The following is a 16,728-nucleotide window of genomic DNA, read 5'->3' as shown; positions in this document are numbered from 1 at the left end:
AGGCGTTTCAAGGCCTGCTACAAAGAAGCATTGTCAGCATGATGCTGCACCCACCGTGCTTCATGGCGAGGATGGTGTTTTTCCTGATGATGTGCTGCATTAAGTTTACAACAAAGTAAATGCAGTATTTTTTTTATGATGGCTCCAAGCATGTTTGTTCTTCTCAGACAGTAGAACATTGTTCCAATTTGTTTCAGTATCACCAGATGTTATGACTTTTTTTTAAACTGAGCTAAAGGCCATGTTTGTTGGTCTGTCCTTCTATATTTTATTATCATACTTGATTGGTATATTTCATGAATCTTTCCATAGATTTTTTTTAGAATGTCCGTTTAAGTTTTTGCCTTAAACTTCTGCCAAAAATGTAGCAACATTTTATAAACTCACACACTAAGTTCAGGGGGGAGGCAGATACTCTCAACGGGTGGGTCCATGTGCCTCATTTATAGGATGACACATCTACTAAAGAGGGAAAGCTATCCAGTGTCTGTGGATCCAGAAACTGCCAAGACAGCAACCTGCTGAGTCACTCCACAGCGAAAAAAAAAGTGTCTGATTTTATATCAAAAGAAGAACGACTTCACAAAAACAACACCGGCGGTGTCTTAACAGCAACTTTAGAGCAGCTCTGTGCCTGACAGCACAAGGCTGGAAGTGTAAAAGGAAACATGTCTGTGTTCGACGCCATACAAGATGGAAAAAAAATACATATTTCAGGAGAGGCCTGTTCACAGCCACACAAGGGGAAAGTGGAATCAAAGCAGCAATAAATGCTAAAAATGACAATAGCAGCTGAAGTTCACTGATGCGTCTATAAACTCAAAATAAGGATCGCTTAAAATAGCTCGAGACAAATTTAACACTAGTGACGCAGTTAGATCTTCCATTTGTTTTTGGAACCAAGTCATTTGGAATTGCTGAAATCACCTCAGTATAAATACACACATTACAGAGTGCCTCAGTCATGTTAACCCAGCCAAAGCTTCTCTTGAAAAGTTTGGGCGTATTATTATTATTATTATTTAAAAAAAAAAAGAACAGACTGTTCAGAAAAAATGTATACCAAACAATGAAAAGTCCTTTATTGCCATCAGAACATGAGTGAGAAAACCAGAGACAAAATCTGACAGAGTGGAGTCGACTGTACAACCAGCATCCACACAGACGCACACAAACACACACACATACGCACACACACACACAGAGCAGCCAGCAGTCTTTCAACAGGACGTAAGGGATACAGATACATAAGGAAATACAGTACTCACACAATGAGGTATAAAGGTAAACACAAACATACCAGATAGGGCTTCGTCCTCCACTCACACACATGCAACTGAACCAAGGTACAAATACTCGAGTGCTCGTTCATTCTTTTTAAAAACACAACATACAGGTGAGCAGAAATGTATAAGAGCAGCATCTGGGTCATCTCGATTCAACCACACAACTCCCATTCATCTGTCTCTCAAAACCTTTGGTCATGTGGACGCTTGCTTGTCATGCACAATGTTGCCCCCCTTTTTTTTCTTTTTTGTAATTTAATACTTTGTGAGACTCTGAAACTTGTGAGCGAAGGAATGGGTACCTTCCTGACTCGCATCCACCGACAGAAACTGGGACGCTCTGGGCAGATGAGCTGGAGTGGGAAATGTTTTTGTTTTTTTCTCCCTCTTTTAAGTCACAAATAGTTTCTCTCTCTCTCGTCAAGGTAGAGTTTTCTACGTTAGTTGGACATTCAATGTGTACATTAGCAGCAATTCTAGTGAATGAAACAATGGCTTTGTAAGTCAGATTAATAACACCCTTTTTCCTCATGCACAGGACAGGCACCACCTACTACTCGTTAACTAAATGCCATGCAAGTTAGAAAAATAGACTGCAAACTCACAAGACAGAGAAATCAAAGTTCGTCTCCAGAGAAGAGGTTGATTTCACTTCATTTTTTTATTTCATATTTTCTAAGATGTGGAAATAGCAACAAAAAAAACTTGAGAGCGGTAACCAAGACAACAGTAACAACATGAGCAGAGAGCCACTGAGGTTTTCGAGTCCCTCTCTTACTCCATTTGCTAACCCAAACTGCCAGGTACAAGACAGACACTTTGTTTACAGTTTTTCTGTTGCGGTCCTCCACTTTTTTTTTTGCGCCACGCGGGCGACCACGTCGACTTACACGCGCCTGGTGTGTATGCCTTTTTTTGTGGGTGTGTGTGTGTGTATGTGTGTGTACCTGTAAGCGTGGGTCTGTGTGTCAGTGTAGCTCTCACGTCATTTGAAGCTGTCCCAAATCCCACAGCCCGCAGTCTCCCGAGGCCCTAACCCCTTTCCCCCACCCCCCTCCACTAGCAGCACCCGTCCCAGAAAGGTGGTCGCCCTCGTGTGCATCCGGAGCTGCGCGCTGCAGTGGTTTATCAAGACACTAGTGTGGCTGGAAGCTAGCACCGTCGCCCCCCCTCCGACACAAGAGAAAGAGGCACGGTATAGTTCTCTTATAGTCTAAATCTATAGTTCAAGTCTGCCGTCTGTCTGGTCTCAGCCTGTCCTGTGGCTTGTGTGGGTGCCACCCTGGACCCTCAAAAAGACCTAAAACAGGTGAGAGGAGGAAGCGACACATCCTCTGACCACCCCCTACCTCTCAGGCCTGTTCATAAATAGAGATGCCTCACCGTGCGACCCCCGCCGAGGGCTGTGTTGTGTTTTTTTTGTTACCTCGCCCCCTCCCAGTTTTAGTTTTGTGGTTGCCAAATATCTCAACTGCGCGCACACACAAACACACACATACGCGCGTACACGCACGCACTGACCCCGACGCCGTCCATTCTACTCGGAATGAGGACAAGCGCCTTGAATTTCGTGTTTGGCACCAGACTTTTTCCTCCCCCTCACGTTGGCCAGCCACTCCCTCCTTTTTGCTTTCACTCATTTTTCTCATCACTCCCTCACAGGTCTGTTCTCTTCTTGGAACCAAAACAACAACAAGAAAAGAAAAAAAAAAAAAGAATCTGGAAGAAAACCTCTCCATCTTTTCTTCCTCTCGGGAAACAAAAACAAACTTAAATGGAAAAAAAACTCAAGTTTTTTTTTTATTTTTCTTTTTTTTCAAATTCAAGGCACAATGTCTATCAATATTCCAATCTGTCTGTCTCCACTCCAAGGTACAGTGTGCGAACATCGCGTCACGTAAGCTATTGGACTGTCTCTGCTCGTTACGCCACTCCCTACAGCTTACATCTCTTCTTTGTCTGTACTTTTAACACTGTTAAGAGAAGCGTCTGTTTTGGTTGAGAGAGAGCGACCGCCAAGTCCAAACCAGTGATAAACAGTGAACAAATTTAACATAAACAAAAAAAAGGAAAAAAAAAAAAAAGAAGACACAAATAAAGACAACCGTTTTCAAAAACAAAACAAAAAAAGTCTCGTCCTGTTTCTCGTATTTCAGTATTTTTAAAAATCAAGTCATATCCACCAGCTCTTTTTTGGCAAGCTAGTTGTTTTTTTTTAAATAAGCACTAAGTACTGATAGATAGGATAGCATACACCGTTAACGTGTGTTTTTAAGTAGATGCGTTTGTCGTTTTTTTGTACTTTTTCACTCTCATAGTATGAATTCAGGTATTTTTGTCAGGTACTTTTCACTCATCTGTTTAAGGTTTAAGTTAATGCAAGCAGGGACAGAGTTTGCCATGGAGTCTTGCTCTAGACTTGGGTTTCGCGAGGGGCAGGGCCGTCTCTTTTACGAGACCCCGTTAACCAAGGTCAGGGTCTCGCTGGGCGAGGTCATGCCTTTGCTGGGGGAACGCTTTGAGGGCGTTCGCTCAGGCATCTGGGCGCTGGTCCCGTTCTCCTGAGGGTACAAAACGGTGGGAAAAGGTGAGAGTGGTCCAACAAGCTTTATGTGAATAAAACAGAGGTCAGTGTGTGTGTGTGTGTGTGTGTGTGTGTGTGTGTGTGTGTGTGCTTCGGCTTGTACCTTGGGCTCCGGGCCAGCATGGTTTTCCTTCTGAGGCAGGTTCTGTCTGCTCTGGGACTCAGCGCGAGATATGTAGTCGGCAACAGTCACTGGAAACATTGAAATCTGTTAGCTGCAACAATTGCTGGGGGCTACATAGAGTGTTGCTTTAATGAAGTATTTAAAGTGTACACTGGTTCACAAAAAAAACATAACGTGGTGACTCACCATTATCACCTGGCTGTCTGTCACGGCTGGTTGAACCTCCCTCTGGGCGGTTGCCACGATTGCGACGGCGGCGGCTTCGGTTGCGGCGCTGAGGCCGGGCTTCCTCATCTAAAACAGTCAAGTGAGAAAATACGAGTCAACTTACTGATAATGTCGCAGTTTGTTTGGAAACTTATGTGCTAAATGCGAGCCGCGGCAACAATTCAGATTCACGCAGTGGTGATGAGAATCTGATACTCACCCAGTCCGTTCTCGCTGGGGCCAGCCTGGCCGTCTGACTCTCCGGCGGCGTCCATCACACTGGGCTCCTGGTCGTTGCGGCGGCGTCTGGAGCGCCTGCGGCGGTCTCCTCCCATGCCTTCGCTGAGGTCTGCGTCGGCCAGCTCTCCCTCACCCTCCAGCAGTGAGTACGGGTTACTGTCTGGATCCCTCAGCACTGGGATATGCCACAGGATATGTTGGAGTTTTACCACAAAGACACTGACAGTGCACATTCTCTCACAGACTTTCAGGTAAGCTCACCTTTCTGTATACAAAAGCTATTCAATCATTACCAATATGCAAATATCTAAGAAATTCCTAAAAATGGGCTTTAACTACCTGAGCTGATGGAGTTGGAAGGTTTGGACCCAGGCCCTCCACGACCTCGTCCTGAGTTAGAGCCTCTGCCCCTGCCGCCCCGTCGGGAGCCTCTCTCGTCACCGCCTATGCCACGGGGTCGCTGGTCTCGATCGTTCATCTCCTCTGACTCAGAAGCGTTGGACAGTTCGGAGTTCGTGCCTGGATCAAGCAGAGACAAATAATGTAAAGAAAACAGGAGAAGCAAACAGAGTTAATATTACTCTTTTAAAACTTTCAGCCCCTTCATTCTCACCATATCCAGAGTACTGGCTGTTGGAGGCCCTGCGACCTCTGCCGCGGCCCCCGTAGGTGCGTGAGGTGTGGAGTGAGTTGCTGCTGTCATCTGTCAGGTAGCCCTTCTCCCGTTCGGTTCCGGGGCCGCTGGTTCGACTAGGGGGTGCGCGGTACCCGACACCGATCTGACGGAGCTGCTCGTCAATCTGGAGACGCTCTAGGCGCAGCTGCTCCACTTCCTATGAGACAGGGATGAGAGATAGTGTTCACGTTAGAGCCTGTTCCTCAGCACATGGTTTATCGAACGGTCGAAGGTCCGGGAAAAACAAAAACTAGATACATGAAAAAGGACTCAAAAATAACTTTTCAAGGTAAGTCATTAATGACACCATTAACCTGGTTAGACTTTTTATTATTAGGACATAATGCACCTTGCCCAACAATAACTGAAACATAAGATCCCTGAGCCATCTAGCCTGACAAGGTGACCTGGGCCCCTTCCAGTTCCAGACAAAAATAATGTGCTGTGCCAAAGTGTAAGTGCTACCATCGTATGCAGATCATCTGACCAACAGGCATTAGCAGGTTTAACTACAAACAAAGCATGCGTACAACTATTTAAAAATCATGTGTAGAGACAAAAAGAAGGAGTGCAGGGATGATAAAAAGGATTATAAGCATAGTTTAAAAAAAAAAAAAAAATTCATCAACTGCAATTGTTTCACTCCAGACAGAAACTCTGCTGCAGTGTGCTGGGAGAAAGCCATGGTCTTTAAACATCTGCTGTTGGGCCTGCGCTGCTTTTGTGCTTGTTATGAAGTCCATCACTCTGCCACTAAGTGGCAGTAATGCGTAAAAGTTCGCCGTTCCAAACGGATAGACCGTGGGCAAATACAACCCCCCCCTGAACATGACCGGTTTGACAGAGCGCACACTTCTGTCCAAACACCTACTAATTTCCAACAGATGGGCTGATTTGTTGTGTTTAAGTATTGTAGTTTGTAGCGATCGAGATCTGGAAAAGCAGCTGCATCTGTCAACGCTACCATTACCTCACTGCCTCACTGCTATCTTTGTACACTCCTGTCTTCTCCAGACTGCAGCCAAATTTAAAATGAGATAAAGGGCAGTGTTGTTCTATTGGTAGAAAACAGCTGAAACTTTCCTGGTGTGCCTTGAATGACTAAGTGGATGTGAAAGCACACTATGTGGACAGAGGCTCAGATCTTCTCAGGCCTTTTTGATTCACAGATGCCAAACTGGATTAAACAGATTTGGTTGATAAGATCTGTCTCCGGCACCTTAAAAATTGGGAAAGCAGTTGTTGACAAGGGAAAACTAATAATGGCCACAGTTCTCCAACCATGTAATATCATTTAGCTGGGACTCTCTTGGAGTTACAACAAGGAGAAAGTTAGAAAGTTAACAGTTTATCACGTTTGCTGACACTTTTATGACTTCTTTTAACGAAAACTACTATCTTTGGGAGTATCACAGTTTCAGCTAAGCCACATATGCCATCTTCATAGATGAAGGGGGGGGTGGGCACTGCCGTCTAATGGCAGCAGTGCAGTGACAGCAGTTTCTTTGGTGTTTTAGTGGTGGGTAATTTGGAGGAGGGGGGTCTCACTTCACAGTGTGACAGCTGCCTCCACCAACGACAGCTGAATCTCGAGGGAGGTGTGAAGGAAGTGAGGCAGGGAAGGGAGGGTAGGGGGTTGGTGGTCGGAGGGGGTCTTTATTTTTGGAAGCCGAGGGTCCAGATAGCTGGTAATCTAAACTCCACCGTACCCTTCACCCCATCCCAGAGAGAGGAGCTATTTATAAAAGCGCATGAGGTAAGGGCAAAATGAGGTGCTCTCAGCAGCTTTCCTCATGTGGTTTTGGGCAGGAGGGAGAACAGGTGACCAATATGAAAAGACCCTGCACATACGCCCAACACTTCCGACGGCGCCCCGTGCCCTACGTGTCTCATATGGGACCTTCTAAGAAACAAACACATTTATGGATTCAGAGTAAAAACAGAAGCGCAGTAGTTTTTTTTTTTTTGAGTGACAGCAACAGAGAAAGGGTTCACCGCCGTCCACTGGTGAACGAAGGTTCGAGAGTTGTGACTAACCTGGAGATAGGACACATGGTACTCCAACAGAGCCTGAGCATTGCTGATGTTCTCTTTCGTCCCGACAAACACGAAGGGAACCATGCCCTGATAAAAACACAAAGAGGGGGAGATGAAGAGTTGAGTGACATTTAAAAAGGAAACGAATATCACTTTTAATACTGAGCCCCGTGTTTGAGGAGATACCTGCAGACCATTTCTGGACTGATTGGTTAAAAGAATAAAAAATTAATACCACATGAAGCACACTCAACAGAAACATATCAACCCGTTAGAGACAACAGAAAGCTAAGCACCCACACATGCGCATCGGAACTGACATATGCTGTGCAGTGGGCTGTGTGTACTGAAAGCGATGAAAACATAAGTGCTAGTGACAAAACGAGAGAGACAAAGCAGCAGAATGGCACAGTGTCAAAGCAGCCGTCTACACTGCTGCAACTAAGTAGCTTTTAACTTTTGGGGGAGGTGGGGGGGAGGGGGGGGTGTGTGTTAGGGGCTGGGAGACAAGCCGAACGGTCCATTCACCTCTTTGCTGCTGGCAGTGTCGTCCCTGCCTGCCCCCTGCCTGCCTACCTCCTCCCGGGGAAGTTTTTTGTCGTTGTCTCCTTCGATCCTGACGCGGACCACGCCCGACTTGTCCACGATCTCCTGGATGACTTTGCCGCTCTTGCCGATGACTTTGCCTGCGCAAGAGAGAGAGAGAGAGAAAAGGACAAGGAAGGAAGGAAGGTTAAAAGAATGTCACGATAACAAAGCCGGCACACGTGTGTATTAATCGGGACTATGTTATGGTGATGAAGTGGGATGTTGTCACCGACAAAATGAGCTCCCTCAGGAATGTTATGTAGCTCACTCACCTACAAGATTCCTGGGTACCTGAAAGTAGTCTTCTTTGAACTCGAGATACTCTCTAGCCTGCTTTACCGCCTCTGGGGTCTGTAACGCAACGCAAACATTTAGACAAAATTGGGTTGAGAAGTGACATGCCTGGGACGTACAATAGCACATGACTTCATTAGCGTCGCACCTCTCCGTAGATCCTGAACGTGCAGCTTTCCTCCTCCAGCTCGATAGCGGTGACACCTGGCACCTTCCTTGCCTGTTGGATGTTGGCACCATGGGAGCCGATGGCGAGGCCCATCAAGTCCTCCCTGACCTTCACCTCCTCCTGGTATGCAGATGCTAACTGCTTACTTGTCTGGAAGGGGGGTAGACACATTGTGTACAAATGTATCAATAACAAACAGTAAAAGTTACATGTTTTTAAACAGGGTGTGTGCATTTGTTTACCTCCAGATGTTTGGTGGCTTCTTCGTTGCGGGACATTAGCATGAGCTTGGTGCGGATGCTGCGGAAGTGCATGTCACTCAGAAGAGTTGCACGCTTTACTGTGGTTTCATTTGTAGACTGTGAAGATAACAGAGAGGGATTAAGTTACAATTTAGCAACAATTGTTCAGCCATTGTTTGTGAAATTAAACTTGTATCAGAGGACCACTGGATAAAAATGTGGCATAATAACACTCCCGACGTGCGGTTCATTTAAACCTTTCAGACTGTAACTACAGCTCCTCTGTATCATTTCTCCGTCTGTGGATATGTAACAAGGCCATTCACTCATTCATGAGGTGAGTTGAGTACTAACCAGCACAATGAGTTCGTGTGTTTGGGCACTGTAGAAGATGCAGTTGGCTCCGATAGCTTTCCTGAAGTCTTTGTGAATGTTGTCGTTTGCACAGCTGTCGATAAGAAAACAATCCACAGGACAGTCAGCCTCGTTATTCATGTGGCGGCAGCGGAGCACTGAGTACGTCGCTGCTCGCCGAGACAACTTGTGATGAAGGACTTAATGTTTAAAGAAAAGTGTTTTTCATCCATCGACGGGATGTAAATCTGACAATGTAAAAGACACTCACATGTCCCTCAGGTCTTCTGGGACAGGGATGGGAACCTTGTGAAAGGAGTTTCGAGAGGAAGGGCTGTTGGGGTTTAGGGGCCTGATGCGCTCTGCTGTGACAATCTCGTTGTATGTGGCGTCGCACGCGGCGTATTCGATCACGTAGAACTGAAAACGGCAGAAGAGATGACACAGAAATATCAGACACATGAGTGGGTTGTCGGCTCAGATAACCAATGTGAACTTATATAGATATGTCCGGAGCAGAAGTGCTGGACTAATCAGTCTGGAAATCCTGAATCAGCTGTCAAATTAAAAATTCATTGATGTCAAATTAGGAAAATATACTTCACCTTCATACATTCATTCATTCATTCATTCATTCATTCATTCATTCATTCACGTCATGAAGCTACGCTACACTACACGGGATGTGGAAAAAAAAGAAAAAATGAAATGAAAAAATAGGGAACCATGAGAGAGCGAGGCAGTGAGATGCACACTCCATGCCGCACGCTCAAAAGGACTGAATTAAAGCCATCAGTCAATGCTAGACATTCCTGCAGGCTCTTATCAGACTGCACAGCACTATACCAGCAGCGAGTCCCCTGGCACAGTAGCACTACAAGACTGTCCTTGCTATATCCTACTGACCCACTGTTCAACCTGCAGCTTGTGCTGGTGACTAAGAGCCAGCGCTGGTTGAAATTATGGGACGATTAAAAAAAATTTTTTTTTTAAGTCACAATATTCCGACTGAGCCTGGTGCAAATCAATTTTAACACGACAAGTCAGTGTGAAGAAAAAGCACAGGGTATACGAGAAATATGACTGCATCAGGACGTACTGACTCTTTACTACAGGCCTGTGGCCACTCTACATAGTGTATGTACTCAGAGTTTAATAAACAGTTGCTGGCAAGACAACAGAACACTGAGGCAAAGTGAAAGGTAATTGCTTTGCCTCTATTACTGATTATTAAATCCTGGAAATACAAAAGGGAAAGAGCCGAGCTGGATCTTATCACTAACACAAGGTATCATCCTCCCGATAATATTAGTCCTTTTTGACTAAATGGTTCCAGGAAATGTAAGCCTGAGGAAATAAAACCCAGGAACTAAAAATTCCTCCAGTCACTTTTGTTTCCCTCGTAGCAGAGGCACTGAAGATTAGGCAAATTAGTCGGGGTTAAAATACGAAAACAGCTGTGTGGCTTAAGATGCATTTATTGCACATGAGAAGACAACAAAAGAGCATGTCATTCTTTTTAATTTACTGTCGTGTGACTGATGTTTGAATTAATGCAGACACGCAGGGGTGGGAAAGGGAATTTGAAGACACCATTGAGGCAAAAAAAAGGGAGGGTATGCTCAGTGTTTTGTTTTTTTTTTGTCTGGACACACTTTTGCTTTTATTCATAAGTAAAATAAAGCTGAAAGAATGTTCTTTGGTCCCTGGCGACCACTTACTTCTCCCTTCATCATTCTGACCCGGGCCAGCCACCAGCCACATGGCTCCTGTTCGTTGGCCCTGGAGTAAACCTGGAAGAACACACAACGAACGACATGAGTCAGAGACAAAATTAACTACGATGACTGCAGCAATAACTGTGTGTACAGCTGAGTACTGATGTGTGATGTGAAGAAAATCACAGATATGTGAGGTAAGGTGCTTGGATGTTTCAAGATATCATAAAACAAAGACTAGTTACAACCTATGACTGAAGCTCTGTTACAGTAATACAAAGATTTTTAAAAAGATGCAGAGTTCCATTTGAGGTTTTTTTCATAATTTAGAGGCCGTATTGATGTCCTGGAAATGCCAATAACAATCCATCCGATGAAAGGTAAGGACACAAAGGCCTCGAGGAATGAGATTCACAGAGATGCAAAGCAGCAGGCCTTACTTACCTCCACCTCCTCTCCTTCACCGATATCCTTGTTGTAGTCGGTCGGAGGTGGCAACCGTACGTCGCTGAAGGGCAACTGTCGCTCTGGCTGCCAGCTAAGGCGACACAACACAAACGCATGTTAGCGTCAACAAATACGTGGAAGGAAACTGCTCTGGCTCTTTGTCACATAGCGGGACTGCGATGGCGTGGGCACATTAGCCGTACTGCTGCGCAGCACATTAACAGACGTAATGAAAATTTAAATTAAAACGGCTCATTAGGTTTAATGAGGAAGTGTGTCTGGACAGTGAGCAACTATGTTCACTATATGATGTCCTTTGACACTAAAGAAGAACTTGAAAACAGCTCAGCAGAGTGCCATAAAGTTCAGTAAATGAGTTTCAAAAAGGTGAAACTTGAGATTATTACTCCGGACACATAAAATGGAACTGGGCTCATCTCTGTGTTCATTCAGAATTGATATCTAAAAAAGCCTCTCAGGCTCATTTTGAATGCTAGATTCAAAAAAAGGAACTTTCTTTTGAAAGCCTTATTGCTATCATCGACCAAAAACTGGTTTATTCACTCGCTATCTTATATGGGCAGCTCCTCCGACACCTCCATGTGCTCGGGGAAAGTAAAAGGAGATGGGAGGAGGGGGTTGGGAAGGTAGGAACAATCCCAAAAATGACACAGGCCACCATACTGCCACCCCTCCCGTCCCTGCATACCTTGGCTCACTATTTTTAGGGGCACCCTGTTCTACACTCTATGCCAAGTAGATAAAGAGGGACCGGAGGGGTGGGTGGAAAGAGACAGTAGGTGGGGCTACGAGTATAGGAAATCATGCTATCAGGATAGAAAGGGCAGGAGGGGTCGGAGCAGGAGGTAGAAAACTGTTAGAGACATGTATGGACAGCTGCATGCCAAGCACAGGTGCTGAAGAGGACAATTTTGAATGTCTGGGCAAAGCACTAGACTACTAAGCCTGGAGCAGTTGTAGAAACTCAGTTACTACAGTTCTAGCCTAATTTCCCGGTGAATGGTCTGGCCGTTGTAAAGCAGACACATAGGAGGAGAGGGTGAACTTACTTGTTTTCAAAAACGATTGTGAGAGAATCTTCGTGGACATCTTTGATGTAACCCTGAAAGAAAGAGAAAGAGTTTTATTCCCGTGAATGCGCGAGACGGAGACAGCGATAGTGACGAGGGGGTGGGAACATTTGGATTTTGCATGTAAACAACGGAAAACAGCCGGCTTTGCGAGCCATGCTCAGACCGACGGTGTGACTGCTGCTCAGAAAGAGCATCTAGGGCTTTTTTTGCAAGCCAAGACATCACATCGCTGACACAATTCTCTGGCTGCGAATTGTGTGCTAGATAAAGTGAGGAGGAACACTGACTCCTCCTGACAGCCTGGAAATCTCTCTCTCTCACACACACACACACAAACTACATGAAAATGTTCTCCATTTGTGTGCGTGTAGGAAAGCTATAGTTTTATGAGAGGCGAGTTCATGTATATAGGGAAGAAGGCAGGCACTCACTCTGCCTGGCCCATATGGACAGATTATGTGATAGGCCGGAGACGGCTATTACGAGAGAGATGGTTTCAAGATGTTGCTTGTCCATCATGATCATCCACAAATCTGTCACGGCAGCCCTAAACTTTGACCAACAACCCCCCTCCCACCCTCAGAGCAGTGACCAGACAGGAGGAAAGTGGTGGGTGTGGTGTGTCTCTCGGTGTGACACTACCGTATATGGGACAGAGAAGTCAGGCCGTATCTTCACATGCGAGCGTGTGTGTGGGGGTCGGGAATGGGGGTGTGGATACACCTGCTAGGAAGGTGCTGCTTTAGTTAAAGCATTTTTAAAGACGTCCACTCCAACTATCTATCACAACTTTAGTGCTGGTTAATGTTCCAAACACGCCACTATATCAACACCAATGTCTCTCACACAGCAGGGTGCTGGTGGCACTGGAGCTGGGCTAGCTTCTGGTCAAGAAACCAGCTGTGACAACAGGTCTGACTGAAAGAAAAAGTGCTTATCCTTTGCTTTACCAAAAGGTCACATTAGGAGACAGCTGCGTGTGCATGTTATGTCAGATTCAGCATTGCCTCTTGCCTCCCGCAAACGACTGCCAGGTCAAAGAGCAGGCAAGCCCCTCTTTCTAGCATGACTTGACTTGGTGGAGAGGCGGGTAGCACAGAGGGGTCACGGGCGGCTCGGTTATGACGTAGCTTCCATCCTCAGGCCAGCAGCCGCATGCACGTCCATGTGGTGAGCCTTCAGGCCAGAGGAGCCAGGTTTGCCATCTTTCTCTTGATAAAGGATTAGACGGGACAGTCGTATCTTTTACACACAAGTAGGCCCTGCGTTCAGATCATTTGATTGGACTGCTAGTAAGAAAATATAAATAAATGTGCAAAGATTGAGATATTTCCCACCAAAATAAAGAAACTAACATGGAAAGTCATTCACAATTAACAGACTTCTATTTGCTTTTCTGTTATGTGGTCGCTGCTGCTAAAGATGCAGACTATAAAGAGGACAAAGTGCCATTTTCCTGACAGGTTTGTAAAAAATGAACCTGACTCACAGGTAAAAAGAAAAAAAAAAAGTCACCAAGGGCAACGAGGTGCATTCAAAAAGCCAAATCATTTCACCCTGTGTGTCAATCACAACAGGGGGGTGAAAAAAGCAATAACACATTTTGCCCCACTCCCTTCCTCTCTCCCTCCCTCCCTCCCATCAAGGAAAACATATCTGTCGGAAAATGGCACCAACAAACTTAAGCGTCCGCCTCGTCCACAACATGAGAGCTGCGAGATGATGGACGTAATGGAGATCAGTGGAAAAGCGTTCATTCATGCCAGAGCCAAACTGTCACCCTTGTAAAACAGGACGACAGGTGAGGCGGTGTGAGGAGAGTAAATATAGGATCATCGCTGAACCACCAGCCATGTGGCCGCTCGACCAGGCTCAACACCCGGAGACAGAAAAGGGGGAGACATGGAGCACATGGAGGAATAAAAGTGTTTAAACTGAGAGCAGTAAAAAAAAAAAAAAAAAAAAAAAAAGGAGGAGAGGACGAGCAGGGTTGTTTGTCTTCTGCCCTCGTGTGCTTCCTCGGGTTACCTGCTCCAGGTTTTTAGGTTGATATCCTGTGATTTCAAAGTGTGTCACAACCTACACTGTTCACCACGACCAACATCTGTACGCCTGACAGAGAAAAACATTGATATGCATTTGAACACATTCGACGTGTAGGGCTCGATTTGAAATCACAGTGTTTGAAAACAGGCTGTGACACAGCAGCAGCAGCAGCAGCAGAGACCTGGAGTCATGTGCCTGGTTATGAAAGTCCACTTTCTTTTGAAAATAAGGCAGAAATGAAACAGAAAGCTCAGACGCTTTCACGCTGGTTCTTCCTTGTTACGGCTGTAAACAGAAAGATTAAAGGTTCAGTGGGCTGGGCAACAAAAACAAACATGAAGTGTGTGTGAGCTGTGATGTAGCATCTCATCATACTGCAAAAACAGCTGTCTGCTTTAGCAGCTCGCTTCACTTTCAATGCTTGCATCCCACATTTGAAGACACTAGAAAGCACATCTGGTGTCAGGGCTATGGGGATTTGTTTCCAGCGGTGTGGCATGTGTTCACGTTGACATTTGTTTAATGGAAAAAAAACAAATATATATATAGGCCATGCATGGTGATGACAAGTGGTGCCTAGCTCAATAGCTAAGCTGGAGCTAGCAACCCACCCCACAATGGCCAACCCTACCGGAGCGCCAGAACCATCCCCTGTTTGTCCGAACCGGACCTGTGCTAACGATACTCAAGTCATTGCCAAGCTAAGGGCTGGGGCTCAAGGAAGAACGAAAGTGTTTTCCTGAAACAAAAACTTTTTCTTTTTTTTTTTAACTGGGACAAGTAGAAAGTACGAGCTGTAAGCAGGTTACCTTGTAGAAGGCCCCATTCGAGCCGCGAACTTCCACGGCCAGCCCGTCCATGCTCGTCGGCAGCTCCCCACGGCTGAGCTTGTCCGTAGCCGCTACGACTCCCTGCGAGTCCGGTAACGTTACCACCCCCAGCTTCGCCGCCGGCCCTTCGCCGCTCTCCGGCCGCTTGTGGATTTCCAGTGTTTCGGGTGGAGGGGACAGGGGGGGCAAGAGGAGAAGGGGGTTCGGGGTGGGGGAAGAGATGGGTGTGATGGTGTCAACTGAACGCAACGCAAGACGCTTCGTCTCCCTGGCAGAGCAGCAGCTAGTTTTTTTTTTTTTTTAGGGGGTGGGGGGGGATAAAAGCTCCGTTTGTCCGTCTGTGTCTTGTGAATGTGGGGATTGGGTGCTCGCGAGGCTTGAAAAAAAAGGCACCCGCCACGAGCGACGGCTACGTCTCGACGTGCGCGAGGAGGAGAGAGGGGAAGAAAAAAAAAAAGCAGCTAATGATGCTACGGCTGGAGGATGCTAGCTGATGGGTGATTAGCTGGGAGGCTAGCTACCAACACCTTCAGTCCCCCCGTCAGTTTTCAGGGGATGCTAGCTGGCTAGCATTCGTCAGCCCGGCTGCGTTTGTTGGTTACGTGCGTGTGGCGCAGTCGTCGCGTTGAGTTATTTCCCAGAAGTCGTCACCGGGGGTGGGGAGCGGGGTCGTTCCTTCGCGTCTGCGGTGCAATTTTTTTCCCAGCGGCGTTTCTTTCTCCAAAAAAAAGCGTCAGAGGTGCACTACCGCCCGGCGACTCCTTACTCCAAACTACCCGTCCCCACAAACACACGCCGACAGAGTGAATCAGAGAGGCACTGAATGACCTCGAACACCCCACCCCTCCGCCACAAAGACCCGCCCATTTGGAAATGCGGGCTTGTGATTGGTGAAAGGCGGCCAGCAATCAACTCTGGCTTTCGTTCATTGGTTTGGCAAATAAGGGCTGGTCCGTAAGCGTGACCAATCAAAATCCAGAGAGTCCCATCCTAACACAATCCATTGGTTTTATCCCGCGTCAGTTATGATTGTACTCGAATTGACTGGCTCCCATATCTAATTTTGCCCACTCATTGATGAGTGAGGACCACCAGCCATTGTGTAAACAGCACTACAGTGTAGTTACTATAATATGTACCAAGCAAAAGTTACATCACATGTTGGAAAGGGGGGAAAAAAATGGAAAACCCCACTCTGGATTAGGGATTTCCTTTATACGCTTGTCTAGACTAACAAAACTGTGTCCTTACCTAATAAAGATATTAGGTAAGGGTGTAGTTACAAAGTACCAGGAATGCAGCACCAAGAAGACCAGATATGGGCAAAGACTGTTGCGAGGTAACAGCTGTGAGAAGCACACATGAGAGGCCGGAGGTCACAAGGGAAAGCCACAGAGTACGGGAATGCTCACAATTGTGGAGCCCCAGATTCAATATGAGTAAGAGAGAATGTAACAGGCCTGCTTAATGAATTGTTTTATGCGAAAGCACTCTTGTAGAAAGTCTTGGCACAGTTCTTGAAACATAACAAAGGAAAATTTTAGAATAAGTGTTCAGAATACATTATTGAGGATAGGTGACGAAGCATGTCATGTCTAATCAACTTTCTTTTATTTTCTTTCTGATAATAAGATATCATTATAATCATGATTTAATTAAGGTGCCCTAGTTATCCCCATACCTGACTTACCTCCCGCTAGTCAAGCTCGTCTCGCAGAATGATTTTGCTACTTAAATTCACTGCCTGAAAAAACACCATCTGTAACAGCAGACGCCAAAATAAAAGAAATAT

General features: G+C 45.9%; 1 protein-coding gene across 2 annotated transcripts; it reads right to left on the bottom strand.

Annotated features, from left to right (window-relative positions):
* Positions 1–1,067: 1,067 nt before the first annotated feature.
* Positions 1,068–15,762, bottom strand: fxr2 (FMR1 autosomal homolog 2). Of its 2 annotated transcripts, none has more exons than XM_027287848.1 (17): positions 14,916–15,762; positions 12,037–12,089; positions 10,964–11,057; positions 10,523–10,594; positions 9,073–9,221; positions 8,802–8,895; positions 8,448–8,564; positions 8,185–8,355; positions 8,015–8,093; positions 7,683–7,840; positions 7,155–7,241; positions 5,055–5,274; positions 4,781–4,960; positions 4,422–4,616; positions 4,181–4,288; positions 3,974–4,062; positions 1,068–3,847 (listed from the first exon to the last, which is right to left on the bottom strand). In XM_027287848.1, the coding sequence occupies exons 1-17, from the start codon at positions 14,964–14,966 to the stop codon at positions 3,737–3,739; spliced, it is 2,028 nt and encodes a 675-aa protein (XP_027143649.1). In that variant the 5' UTR covers positions 14,967–15,762; the 3' UTR covers positions 1,068–3,736. The 2 variants fall into 2 exon arrangements, with proteins under 2 accessions (XP_027143649.1, XP_027143650.1); XM_027287849.1 differs by having other exon boundaries at positions 7,731–7,840.
* Positions 15,763–16,728: the final 966 nt, after the last annotated feature.

The sequence above is a fragment of the Larimichthys crocea genome, chromosome XIV, assembly GCF_000972845.2.
Source record: "Larimichthys crocea isolate SSNF chromosome XIV, L_crocea_2.0, whole genome shotgun sequence".
NCBI classification, from domain to species: domain Eukaryota; kingdom Metazoa; phylum Chordata; class Actinopteri; family Sciaenidae; genus Larimichthys; species Larimichthys crocea.
This window is presented reverse-complemented; position numbering and strand designations above follow the sequence as displayed.

Coding starts and splice junctions, on each gene's coding strand:
- fxr2 (XM_027287848.1), bottom strand. CDS start 14,966: ATGGACGGGCTGGCCGTGGAAGTTCGCGGCTCGAATGGGGCCTTCTAC. Junction 8,356..8,447: donor AAGCCACCAAACATCTGGAG/GTAAACAAATGC, acceptor CCCCCCTTCCAG/ACAAGTAAGCAGTTAGCATC. Junction 4,617..4,780: donor TTCCAACTCCATCAGCTCAG/GTAGTTAAAGCC, acceptor GGCATATCCCAG/TGCTGAGGGATCCAGACAGT.